Source organism: Alnus glutinosa, chromosome 12, assembly GCF_958979055.1.
Source record: "Alnus glutinosa chromosome 12, dhAlnGlut1.1, whole genome shotgun sequence".
In the NCBI taxonomy this organism is placed as follows: Eukaryota; Viridiplantae; Streptophyta; class Magnoliopsida; order Fagales; family Betulaceae; genus Alnus; species Alnus glutinosa.
In genome coordinates this window covers 8571082-8585343 of record NC_084897.1, presented here as the reverse complement: position 1 = coordinate 8585343, position 14262 = coordinate 8571082, and the positions used below count along the sequence as shown (strand labels likewise).

The following is a 14262-nucleotide window of genomic DNA, read 5'->3' as shown; positions in this document are numbered from 1 at the left end:
TCCAGACGCGATCCTTACAGGTTCTTATCCGTCTCTTTGCTTTCTTTACCATCCACACACCAATGCATTTTTATTGATTTATCATGTCATGTTGTGTATTTGTCTCGCGAATTTCTCCCCTGAGATTTTGGCATTCTCTGCACATCTCTTCTCATTCCATGGTATTTGATGTGTCCTTCTTTATTCTTTTAAGATCTTGAGCTTTTTAGAATATTGGAATATTTTATTGATTGAAAAAATTTCTTGAGATATTGTGCATAAAAATCATTTTCTGTCTATGTGTTAGGTGGATATTGATATATTCGTGCTATTTGGATTGCTATATTTGCTTTCGTAATTCTTGCGCATCCAAATTGCAAGCTGTCATAATACCACATTCTTTTTGGAACTAACAGGAACTAATATTTCTTTGTGGTGTTAATTTTGAATAGATTTCTGTTAAATCTTTTCAGGAATATTTTGTCCAGCAGCTCCCAGCACAATATCTGACAGATGGATCCTTTAGAAAACTGACTGTTGTTGAAGTTTTATGTTTAAATTTCCAAAGGTCTCTAAGTTTAGATGAGCTTGTTCCCCCAGCTCATGCAGAGCCTTCCATAGTATCATTCCTCCAGATCTGCACCATTTAGAGGTTCAGTGGTGAATCTTCTCTTATCTTGCAGACCAGTTGCCTAGAGAATTTCAATCTGCAGATGATCAATTCAGGCTTTGCAGACTCAAACAATTAAAGGTTTTTCAGTCTATGGTACCCGGCGTCAAGAGCTAGAAGCCAAAGTAGCACAAATCCCGCTTCTTGTAAGGATTTCTCTCCGTCAATTGCTTTCAGTGGATCAGCAGGATTTGGTACTTGGAGGATTTTTGTTCCTCTCTCTATCAGTTGTTTTACAAACTTTCGATTTTTGGGCTACTTACAAACTCTTCTCTATTTTCCTATTATTTTTGGATTTTGGAACTTATTGTCTATGGATTTTCTATACTCTGTTTACCCTTATCCTGTTGAGACATCAAGGGGGAGTATTTGGTGGTTTTTCTATACTCTGTTTACCCTTTGTCATTTTGAGACAAAAATGGCGAGTATTTTTTGTTTTGGACCGGGAAAGTATTTTTAAAACCGGTCAAGTGATTTTTGTTCCAGAATGGCCAAAGGGGGAGTTTGTTAGTTTTTGATTGGCTGCATTATGTTGACAAAAATCACTATCATGTATTGTTGCTACTCTCATAGGGATTCCGTATTTTCAAAAGTCTTCAGTTTATCAGAGTTTATTTCTCTAAAGATGGAAAGAGCCTTATTATGACAAGTTCAATGTCACAAGCATTAAGAAGGCTATTTTAGAAGTTCTAAGAGGATTCTGTGTAGATTCCAACTTAGAGAAGTCGGATCCCAAGATTCTGTCCGGACGACCCTATCTAGAGTCCGGACGCTCATCAGTCAGCAACATCCATCCGAACAACTTGGCAATACCGTCCGGACTCCCATCAGTGTCGAGAAGCTTCGAATAGTACAAGGTTCCATCCATCCGAACATCATGGCAACACGTCCGTACGCTCTTCAGAGTTTGAGAAGTTTCCAGCGTTCCAGTGCATCCGTTCGGACTACATGGCAATACTGTCCAGCCGTCAGTTAGAGTTTGAGGAGAATTAGGTTTTCCTTCATAGACACAAATATGGGAAGACAGCTGCATCCGTCCGGATGACATGGCAACACCATCTCGACGCTGTCCTTGATAAGGCAAGACGTGGAGAAGAATTGCAACAGTCCGGACGTCAAGGCAACACCGTCTGGACGCTAGTCCTTATTTTGGTAATTGCGTACAGCAGAGGTGCAACAGTCCGAACGCTAGAGCAACTCCGTCCGATCGTGGCCTTATTCTGGAAAGATTTTCAATGCTTTATGGAAAGCCGGTTGCACAGTTCTCCCTCATGAAGGCCTCAGCTTGCGCCCGAACGCCCCCTAGAGAAATCAGAGACAGACTCGATTTAGATCTTCTTAACCTATAAATAAAGGCCTCTAGGCATGTAATTTGTATGAATTCTGTATTGAATTCTTCTGTACTTAGAGAAGGTGTTTAGGTAGATATTGTGAAGATCTACTAGCTCTCTAAGGGTTGTCGTTGTATTGTTGTTGTGCTCATCATTGAAGTCTATCTTAGGGATAAGCCCTAAAGTAAAGGAATCCATAGAAGACCCTTTCAAGTAAGAGACTTGGTTGGGAGGCGTTCACGTTGACTTACATGTCATAGTGCTAGATACGATCGCTGCATATAGGTATGTGAGTGTTACTATGTATGTACTAGCTTTGTCTTCTGACAGTGGATTTCCTGGGTTTGGCTGCCCCGGAGTGGTTTTTCTCTTCATTGAGTTTCACTTCATTAACAAAATTTTGTGCCATTTAAATTTCGCATTTACAATATTTGTTACACATTGTGCACACACACGGGGTAAATTAGAAGTCAATCTATTTTTTCAGTTACTTACTTTAAGTTGTTGCATGGAAGGATTTGAAGCACCGCGTGCTGCAGCACACAATGCATCGTTATCGGCTTATGAAAGATTGACCTGTCAAGTATTTGAAAGAACCTTCATTTGGAATATTGTGGGACACGTCCAAATAGTCGAATCATTGGAATTTCCCGATGCAAAGTATTATGGGACATTGCAAGCTCACTTTATTCAACACAGATGAAAAACATAGTCAAATTTTCGGAAGGAAATAACTCTCAAAGGAACAACTCATATGATCCCCGGAAATTGTTTGAAAAGAATATAAAAAATGACATTTAAAATCCAAGAAACTCATTTAGAACTTGCACAAACTGTACAAAAGAAAGAAACTCACTCATCGCGCATAAACCCAATACTTACATAGCATGCATGATACTCTATCAAAATGGAGAACATAAAGAAAAGACAGCTAAATATCAAATTTTATTCGCACAAAAAACTATGCATTCATATTTTTAAATTCCATCGATAATACTCTCACCAAATTGGCATTTAAACGTTCCAACTTATTTGAAGCATTTTCTTTAAAAGTGGAAGTCAAATTGACATTTAAAATGGAATAATTCTAGAAGTCTCTTCGTATCCCTCAAAAAACGATGTGGTTTTTAAAATCATTATTTTATCAAAATTCAATAGTGATCTGTTACAAATAAAATGGTGAGTTTAAAAGACATCATTTTTAGAGGGACACGAGGGGGACTTCTAGCATTATTATTCTTTAAAAGGTCCAATTCACTTCATGCATTTGCTTTAAAGTAATACTTGTGTGTATACTTTAGTACGGTGTGAAGTACTGCATACGTGTGCTTGGCAGTGGGTTGTAGAGCGCTAGTGGTGCACCTTGATGACGCACTTGGATGGTCATTCAAATCATGACCGTTCATTTTTTATGGTCATGATCATTCGATCTGGTGATTTGATTTGGACTATAGAATTCTTCTAAGGTAGATCGAGTGGTTAGATATACTAGACCATTAGTAATGTCAACTGTAAGATCAAATTATAACAGTTATAATTAAATTATCATTGATAATAATTTAATCTAACGATCACAATTAAGTGTTTGAGATTTGCAGTTTATAATACCAATTTTGAAACTAAGTACTGTTAGTGAAGATATATAAATAACTACTATTTTTAACACTATACATAGTCTACTGCAGTCTAGTTTTTAAAAACACAAAAAAATTCTCTATTCTTTTGTTTCTCTCAAACACTTTTTGTACTTTAAATTTGAGTCTTTGTCTCTTGCTAGAATAGAAAATCTGAAAGTATTTAGGTTTAGTTTCATTTGCACAAAATGCAACTAAGAACAGAAAATTTATGGGTTTCATTGTATCCTAGATAAATATTTGTTATAAACCCTCTGCATACCATTTCTAGTGGGGGCAAATAATTTCTTAAAGAAATTGGTGTTGTAACGCACCTTAAGAACATTTCAATTTTTTGGATTCTATTATTTTTTCTAACAATAAGGGTAGATTACTTTGATGTTATTTTCAATTATAAAATGTTATCCTTGTTCGATATGTAAGAGTGTTGTTAACGCCACATATATGTTGCGTCCATTCAATGATAAATCTTGGAAAGATGATGAAAGTCAAGCAAGATTTAATTTACATTACTTGAATAAAGCCTATTTGGTTGTGTTTTCACAGAGTACTTTTAGAAAATTGGTTTCAAAGAACAAAAGAAAATTGACAACAAGATGTTTCCAACGATGTTATTTTTCCTAAACTGATAATATGAAATAAAAGAGTTTCAAGATACATTAGACTGGCAAAAATGTAGTTAAAACACGAACCAAATAGCCCAAAATGTTTATTAACGCTTATGCAGTCTAAAAATTGGTGCTTAAAATGGTAATGATTTCATCAACTAAACAATTAGACTGGCCAAAACATAGTAAAAGTTCATAGAAGGAAGAAAAGCAATATATCAATATTACAATTTTGTGTGAAAGACCTCAAATAAAAGTAAAGGTGTAGAAAAATAGTCTGAATGATGATGTAGAAATAAGTTCTAAATCTATTACAAAAATCGATATAATAAGAAACAAGGTGGCTTTACAAACTATGAATATTCCACTTTTCTTAAGAAGCCAAATTACAGAAACTGAAGACATCATTGAGAACAAATTTAATGTGTAGACACATGCACTTATGCACATACTTATTATGATTACACAACATATGGATGTCCACTTGTGTGCACACCAGCCTATAAGATGGAATCAAGTTGTGACATATGTTAAATAACCGATTAACACAATTATGTGCCCAAATTCCTTGCTGCCATCATTTTTCAATTCTGGTTGGTAACAGAATACTAGAAAACCTTTTTTATAATCTGGTAACATAAATATGTGCCCAAAAACCTTTTTTCTAACAGGATTTGTTGAATTGCTTTTGTATTCTAGTATTTTTAATGCATAGTACTAAACATTTGATGTTGCTTCTGTTAGCTTTTTTAACTGGCAACTTGCCAAGTGGAAATGTACCAGATTCAATCTTGAAGGAAGGAAGTAATATATAGGGTTAAATACAATTCACCCCCCCAAAGTTGTCACCCATTTTTAATTTGGCTACCAAAGTTTAAAAATTTGCAATGTCCCCCCACAAAGTTTCCAAAATTTTCAATGTCGTCATTCCGTTAGCCTTTTCCGTCAAACCAGGTGGAATGTGCATCATGTGCGTGGCACATGACTTTTTTTATGCAAATTTGTCCATTTTACCCTTATTTAGGCTTGGTCAATTACGGAATTGACCTTAAAGCCATCATCCCCTACCTTCAGCCGGGTTCAAGTCAGGTATCGCAGTAAATCCTCTAATCTCTCGCAGGTCTAAAATGGCTTTTATCATCTCAATTTCTTTTTGACAACACCGAACACCACCAAACTTGAGGGATTTAAGATAGAAATTATCAATTGGGTAAGAACCCCAACCCTCAGCAAAACCCTCAAGGTTATGGAAACTCTGAAACCAGAACCGTCAACATCACAACCAGAATTTCATTCCATCTCTGAGACCACAACACTTAGAATAATTAAGCTTTCCACCACCACTACTTCAATTCCTATCCACGAATTCAACTCCGCAACAAAAACCCAGTTCATAAAGAAAATATTTGACCAACACAATTTCTTTTTTAACCAGAACACTGCAACACCATCAAAGCGACATTCTTTCAAACACCTTGGGGATACAAGGTAAGAAATTAGAAATTATCAATTGGGGAAAACCCAATTCAAGCCAACGAGTCAAATTAAAATTGCTCAAAACACAAATATTCAACAAAAAAATATTCCATTTCATTTCCAACATACACATAACCCGGATCGAGCAGATCCATCTTCTTCACAAACAAAACAAATAATAATAATAATAATAAACGAAAAAAAAAAAATAAAGTGTAAGAAACTGAAATTAAACCCTGACCCTAACAAAGACCACGCCGGAGTCAACCAGATCACGCTGACGACAACGCCGACAAACCAAACCACGCCGGTTGCTTCAAGGTCTTCGACTTTGCTAAGCACCAAATCCAAAACCTCAACCACTTGTTTCAAAACCTCGTCGGTTGAGATTGGCTACGATGGGTCTGATCTAGCCGCCACGTGGAGTGACGGCGTCTGGCCGTGGTTGCATTGACCCACCTTGGCAATCAAGTGGTTTAGTACGTTCGAGCCTCCAGTGTTAGGGTTTGCTAGATCATGCTCAGTCCTAATCTCATTTTCAAATCACCGACTTCACCTAAAGTGAAAAACCCCACGAGCGATCCCTATTCTATGAACTGGGTATTGCAGGAAAAGCTTTGAGTGTGCAAAATTCACAGTTGAAAACAAGAAGATGGGTTATGCATGAAGATCCGGCGAGGAAGACATGGAAAACGACGACGTTTTGGAGTGAAGGTAAAACAGACAAATTTGCATAAAAAAAAGTCACGTGACAATTCCGTCTATTTTGATGGATAAGGCAGACTGAATGGCGACATTGAAAATTCTAGAAACTTTGTGGGGTCACATTGCAAATTTTTAAAACTTGGTAGCCAAATTGAAAACGGGTGACAACTTTGGGGGGGTGAATTGTATTTAACCCTTATATATATATGTGTGTGTGTGTGTGTGTGTGTGTTTCGTATCTGGGATGCTTTCTGTTTAGATTCATCTCTAATTAAATGAATCAACATTTTTTTTTTCCAATACATGGATGGAGTGGTCTTTCGTGCAACTTTACATGGCAAGCTCTAAGCTAAAAGTTTTGAAGGAAACTATTTTGGTTGCTTGACTTTACAGGGCACCCTTTTATCAAGGCAGAATTTGTTAATGGAGAGAAGGTTAGCAGATGCATTAGCATAGTGCAAAATATCATTGAGCAGAAATTGTGGTTTGTTAAATAATGTGGAATGGACATGAGAGGAACCAATGCTTTGGATATTCAAACATGTTCCATTGCCTACTCCCACAGTGTCAGTACCCTCAAAAGGTTGAGGATCACTGATGTTGGTAGGATCAGCTATGATATCAGCATTGGCTCTCGAATTAGCTAGCCACTCTTTGGCTTTAAAGTCTACATTCATCTGTGCTACCATGGCTGCCAGCTGTTTTGGAGGGTGCCTACCTTGATAGCCATAGTCCATTCTGTGGTAGCAATCAAGGGCACTATGGTTGTGTTTGCCATAGATTTGGCAAGGAGGACATGGAGTTTGATCAGGATTCAGGTTGGGGTTTTCCTGTTGGTTTGTGTTGTTTTGGTTGGGATTCATCAAGGCACCTGGCTGATGTGGTGTAGAGTTGTTCCTGGCAGGGTAGGCAAAGCTGTTCCGGTGAGCAAAATGTTGATTATGTGAGTTGGGTTCAAGAGAGAATCATGGATTGAACCTGTTTCTGGTAGAGTTCTAGTAATTGAAGTTAGACTGGCCTTGCTTGGAGTATAAGGCAAAGGTGCCAGTTTCAAGTGTGAGTGCAGGGTGTTGTTGATTCTGCAGCAAAATCTCATGATTGAGCTGCTCAGATTCAAAGTCAACAAATGTCATTTCATAATCATGAGCAGGAAACGAGTGGATGTAACAAAGGTGTTGAATAGTGGATTTAGACCACTTACAACAAAAGAGATAAGATCATCATCTTCAACCAGCTTACCAACAGCAGATAGTTGATCTACCCATTGTTTTGCTATACTCAAGTACTCAGTGCACGTTTTGTCTCTCTGTTGCAAGCTTTGTAACTGTCGCTTGAGGTGGGAGATACGTGACTTCAATTGAGAGGCATACCTAGTAGCAAGAGAGGTCCAAGCAAGGTGCGATGTGTTCAAACCATTGTTTTGCTATACTCATGTACACAGTGCATGTTTTGTCTCCCTATTGCAAGCTTTGTAATTATCGCTTGAGGTGGGAGATACATGACTTCGATTGAGAGGCATACCTGGTAGCAAGAGAGGTCCAAGATAGGTGTGATGTGTTCAAACCATACATCGAAGACACTAGAGATGGACTTAGTGAGTAGATGATCTAGCTTAGAAGAAGTTGGTCTCTCTTCTGCCATGTAACATAGGCAGGATTCAAGATTTGGGTGTTATCTTCACTGGAGATAAACTGAGGAGGATAGAGATCAGTGCCTTTGATCAGGCCCTGGAGGTCATTTCCATGGAGTATGGGTTGAAATTGAGCAACCCATGCTAGGTAGTTAGGGCCTTCTAGTTTGAAGAGTTGAGAGAAGTTAGGCATGTTAGAAAATGTTGAGATGGTAATCCGAAGAGCGTCCGGACGCATTGCTGCAACGTCTGGACGGATGCATACTTGAACAGTTCGAATCTTCTAAACACTGATGGGTGTCCGGACGCATGACTAGGTCGTCCAGACGAAAGCTTGGGATCCAACTTTTCTGACTTGGAATCTGCACAGAATCTTCTTTGAATTTCTTGAAGCATATTTCTGAAATGAAGACTCTGAAATAAACAGTATCCCTAATAATGTAGCAACATTACATAAAAGTGATTTTGTCAAACAGAATGCAGCCAATCACAAACTAACAGGGTCTTCCTTTGGCAGAACTCTTTCCTTCAATCGATGCCATTCCCTTGATTCCCATGTTTGTTCTTTGCAGATTTCGGCATTGAATTTCCTGCCCCATGTTCGTGTGATTTGTTTCCTTAGAGGGCATGGATCTTCCTTCCTTGGGTGGTGCCCTTTAAGGAGTGATTCCTCAATCCACATGTATTAGTTACCTTAACGAGGTGTTTCTCCTTTTGGCGGCTTGGATTCCACGCCTGTAGTCGCGTTTGGGATGCTCGGAGTTTTGGGCTAGCAAAACGCTAACCACATGTTTCCTATCACCTCAAAATGACTAGTACCTACAACTTCACTTAGTAAACTAGGCAATGTGAGACTTAGTACTCATAATTATCTTTATAAACCAATTACTTTATGTGGGTGATTCCATATCTTCCCCATATGAGATCGGGGTGTTACAAATTTAACTGAGTAGAATACTGATTTGCGGCTAATTATAGGTCACTACAATCACTAACTATAATACGTATAAATCCTACTATATCATCTTCCATAACAAAGCAATGGCTAAAAAATAAATTAAAAAAAAAAAAAAAAAATTTCTCTATAAAGGAGTCTCAATAAATAATATAAATATTTATGGAATAAATATTCATTGGTATTTTATATGAATATTCATTTGAGATATATTTATAGATCTATTTCACTATATGTGTTTAATAAACCATAAGCAGTAGAATGCAATAGAGAAAGAATCTCACGCGAGGGCACTCAATTGCCGAAACCAGCGCTCGATCGCCATCATCAGCCACTCAAGCGCCATTCTTCAGCAAACAGCAAATTCATGCACCTTCTGTTCGAGAAATTTTATATGTCATCATTAATTTGATGACTCACCCGTTCCAGCGCAACACTCATCTACTGGCTAACCAAATTTAATCCCTAGCCGTTGGATTGAATTTAGTTCTTAGAAATCTCAACCGTTCGTGAAGTCTATAAATAGAAGGGTCCTTTGTTCGGTTTCTACGCACATCCTCTCTTCTTCTCTGAGGAATCCCTATGCAACTCTCTCTTCTCCTTCTGTGTGTTTCTCTGAATGGAAAGCTAATGCTATTCTTAGAGGAATTACAGCAGAAAGAAGAAGAAATCTCTTGCTCTATCTTCTTTCTCAGTTTGTAGTAGCTAGAAAAGAAAAGAATGTACAACAGCTCTTCTTTCTTCTTTCTCAAATCCAGACCAAAAAATAGTTCTCTTTCCCTCCCTAATTCACTCTTCTGTTCAGCTCAAACCATGGGTTGCAACAGAGGAAGGAATTTTCTTCTCAACTCTCTCTCGGTTTGGTTTCAGCAAAACAGAGAAGAAGAACTTCTTCTTCTCTCTATCGGGTTAGCCTGATGAAAAAGGATAAATAAAAGATAAAACAAAAGGAAAATTCTTTCTCTCTCAGCCGGATTTGTTGAAAGGGTATTTTTACAAAATATCCCACCTTGAGGTATTTTTGATAAGCTTTGATTTCATGATTTTATAGCTTTTACTATTTTAAGTTAATAAGTTATCTAATGTTTAATGTTGTTTTAAACAGGATTTTCAAAGTGGCGTATTTAATTTATAAAACACGTCATTATAATGCCCGAGTAAAAAGGAATATTTTTAAAAAAGCGTTGTTATAATGCCCAAATGAAAATCAAATATTTTATGAAAGCGCTGTTACGCTGCCCAAAGTTTTCAGAAAATATTTCTAAGCATTAGTTACGCTAATGCTTTGATTCTGCCAGATTTTATAAAGTTACATAAAATGAATTATTAATAATTATTTATACGCCGTTATGCCGTCCGCATATTTTTAAAAGTGTTATAACCACTATTTTATTAATGGTTGAAGTTGTGTAATCCTTGACTGACTCTTGGTAAAATAAACCATATGTTGAATTAAAACTATTTTGGTATCTCACTGTTCCAGTTCAAAATAACCGTGAATAATAAGTTCACTATTTTAGTCATTACCTACCATAATATTGCCTGTTTAATGTTTTAGCTATGTCCTATGTTTTAGGAATATGCTTTTATGATGATTGGGTTGACTAGTTAACTTTTAATTTATGTGGTTAAAGTAATGAATATAAGTTCCTTAAAACTTATATTTATGAAGTGTTTTGTGTTTAGAAAAAGAAACTGATAAATATATCATATCTGGTATTTATGTATTTAATGCAGATGATGAACTGATAACTGTACTCAAGTACTGTAAGTATTTCTAAAATACTTACTGAGAGTGATACTAGTTTCCATAATATTATGATTTCTGTTTTATTTAATTATATGCAATTTGTTTGAAACTTTGCATATTTTACTGTTATGACTAATAAACGGATTAATAATAAGTTGGAAAGTCGTCACTACCAACAGTATGGGAAAGTCGTCGCTACCAATAGCATGGAAAAGTCGTCGCTGCCTATGCCACCAAACAATAAAAGTTGGAAAGTTGTCACTACCAACAGTATGGGAAAGTCGTCGCTGCCCATGCCAATATAATAAAGAAAATGAATAAGATTGTGCATATGAATCTGTCATTACATCATATTATTGCATTCTGTATTGTTAAATAAATCAGTATTTCATTTTATTATTGAAGGCAGTTGACTCACTTGATTACAGTATGAGATTGTAGTGATAACCACAATCACATATATGATTATGCAAGACAGGAAGAAGGTCAGGACTATTAGGATCTTTCGACCTTGTTATTTATGAATGAGCCCTTTAAATATTTCTGTAAATATGTAATATTTTGTATGTTGGTTTCTACTAGGTTAAAACAATGGTTACGTATTATTAGTGCCGCATGTGGCACATATGTTAATGTTTTGTGTGTATTTATTATGTGAGAACGCCAAATCATATTATTTATATATTAAGGTAATTCAGTCAACTCTGTTGTATTATATTCTCAAGTCTTTGAGAAAAAAAAAATATATTCCACTGACAAATCTCAACTCTGATGATGTCGTAGTGTCACGTGAAAATTAGAAATTTTCACTTCCACCTTTTTGTAAAAGGTGGGCGTTACATTGCATTAATCCTCTGTTCATGTAACTCAGCACAACACTGCAAAGCCAATTCCATTATGGATGACATACAATTCTCCATAGAAGCATAATCTCTCTCGGTTCTCAACAAAAAGGCATCTATAACTTTAGTTACTGAAAGTGGTAATGATTCCTCTACCCAACGCTTCAAGTTAATTTCTCCACCAAACGTGTCATATGTAGGTTTCTTTCTCGTGAAAGTTTCCATCAATAAAATACCATAACTATACACATCGCCTCTTGTAGAAACAATTCCTTTCGATCCATACTTTATTTGTAACATCACAAATAACAATGAGAACATAATTATAAAATCTAAAGATATAAAAGTGCTAAAATCGATATTCTACCAAAAAGCTAGAGTTATCTGTGTGTGCATGAGTAGAATGATAGAAATGCAAGTTCTAGTTGTCGGCTAAAAACATCACCTGGTTCCATATACCCAATTGTGGTGAGAGTTATTGTTTGCATCATAGAATCCCCATCACCTAACAGTTTGGCAATGCCAAAATCAGCAACATGTGTGACCATATCTTCATCTAATAAGATATTGATGGGGTTCAAATCACAATGAACAATAGGTGAAGAATAAGTATAATGAAGGTATTCCAGTGTTGACACGATATCAATCATCATATTTAGTCTTTGTAAGATGCTCAAACAACGATCTTGAGAATACAACCACTTCTCAAGGTTCCCATTCGGCATGTATTCCAATACAAAAGCTTTGAAGTCCATGTTACTACATGCGTTGATGATTTAGAGAAGATTTCGATGATGAATATTGCATAGTACCCCACACTCTGTATCAAAACTCTTGAAAGCCCCTACCACTTCCAAGTTGAAAACTTTTATTGCAACAATCATTCCATCTGAAAGTGTCCCTCGATATACTGATTCAAAACTCCCTTTACCTAATAAGTTGTTTGCATTGAACCCTTCTGTTGCTTGTAAAAGTTCTTGTTGGAAAATTCTTCTCCATGTTGCTAGTGGTAGTGATTTAGCCTCCACTAGAAGTTTCACATTCCTTTTTCAACGTCTTATCCATAATACAAGAATAACTACAAGCATTTTTAACCCAATCATTGGTAATACATACTTTAGTATGTGTTGTTGCGGTCTTTTTTGGTCCAGAAACACCTTCTTTACATGGGGTAACTTGCAATTGGAGAGCACCACAAATTCCATCATTTGACATAAATGATGCAGCAAATAAGTGTACAAATGGTCGTCCTACAGTAATTTTTCCTCGTAGTCTATTGAAAGAGACATTTAGACATTTGAGGTACAAAAGTGCTTTTAAGGAGTTGGGAATCTCTCCAGATAAACTGTTACTTGAAAGATTCAAAAATTCCAAGCTTACCAATTCACCAAAAGATTCAAGAATTGGACCTTCTAATTGATTGCCTGCCAAGGATAGATTAGCCATATCTTTGAGGCCACATAATATTGTTGTTGCGATATCACCCGATAGTAGATTTCTTGATAAATCTAATACTCTCAAGACCTTCAAATTTCCAATCAATAATGAGAGAGAGCCATTTAGAGAATTTGATGATAAGTCGATCTTTAAGATATGTGTTAGGCTCCACAAACTCAAAGGAATCATAGAATTTAATTCATTGAAGTCTAAGTAAAAAGAGCTCTTAAAAAAGTCAAGTTATTTACACATGCAAGAATAGGTCCAAAAAGCGTATTATCTGTTAAATACAACTCAGACAAGCTCTTTAATTGACAAAGATCAGATGGGATGGAACCTTCTAGTCTATTATTTTCAAGATAAAGAGCTTGAAGCTTGTTCAGTCTTCCCATTGTAGCCGGAGGTACATTGATGAAGTACTTGAATGCTTTGGTATGCAGAATTCTAAACCAGTGACTACTCCGTTTGCCGCTCATTTCAGACTTTCAACAACATTAGCACCGCAGAATGAGGGGGAGGAGCAGTTCATGTCACGTGTTCCTTACTCTAGTGCATTTGGGAGCATCATGTATGCTATGGTGTTCACTCGTCCGAATATTTCACACGCAATCAATGTTGCTAGTCGCTACAAGGCAAATCCAGGCAAGCTTCACTGGCAGACAATGAAATGGATACTCTGGTATTTACGGGGAACTATGAATGTTGGTTGAGTATATGACAGAGGTTGTGGTATCAATTCCAGTGCCATTGGGTATGTTAGTTCAGATTATTCTGGTGATCTAGATAAGAGAAGATCTCTGACAGGTTTTGTTTTCACTCTCTCCGAATGTGCCATTAGTTGGAAGGCAACATTACAGTCAACAATTGTTTTGTCCACCACAGAGGCAGAGTATATGGCAGCAGCAGTGAAAGAAGCAATTTGGCTGAGAGGTTTATTCAGTGATCTGGGTTTGCAACAGGACGAGACTATTGTGCTTTATGATAGCCAGAGCGCAATACATTTGACCAAAAATCAAATTTATTAGGAGAGGACCAAGCACATTGGTACAAGGTGATATCATATTGAAGAAAATTGGTACAACGGAAAATCCAGCGAATATGTTGACTAAGCCAATTCTGGCTCTCAAGTTTATGAATTGATTGGACTTGATTGATGTTTGTAGCTTGTAATTACCCTTAGGGGTGTTGGAAGAGACGTCATGAAGAGATTTGCATATACAACTTGATGAAATTCAAGTCAAGGTG

General features: G+C 36.7%; 1 protein-coding gene across 1 annotated transcript; it reads right to left on the bottom strand.

Moving 5' to 3' along the window:
- Positions 1-12356: 12356 nt before the first annotated feature.
- On the bottom strand, positions 12357-13409 carry LOC133852545 (LRR receptor-like serine/threonine-protein kinase FLS2). Its single transcript, XM_062289309.1, has 3 exons — positions 13266-13409; positions 12738-13104; positions 12357-12607 (listed from the first exon to the last, which is right to left on the bottom strand). The coding sequence occupies exons 1-3, from the start codon at positions 13407-13409 to the stop codon at positions 12357-12359; spliced, it is 762 nt and encodes a 253-aa protein (XP_062145293.1).
- Between the last annotated feature and the right edge of the window lie 853 nt (positions 13410-14262).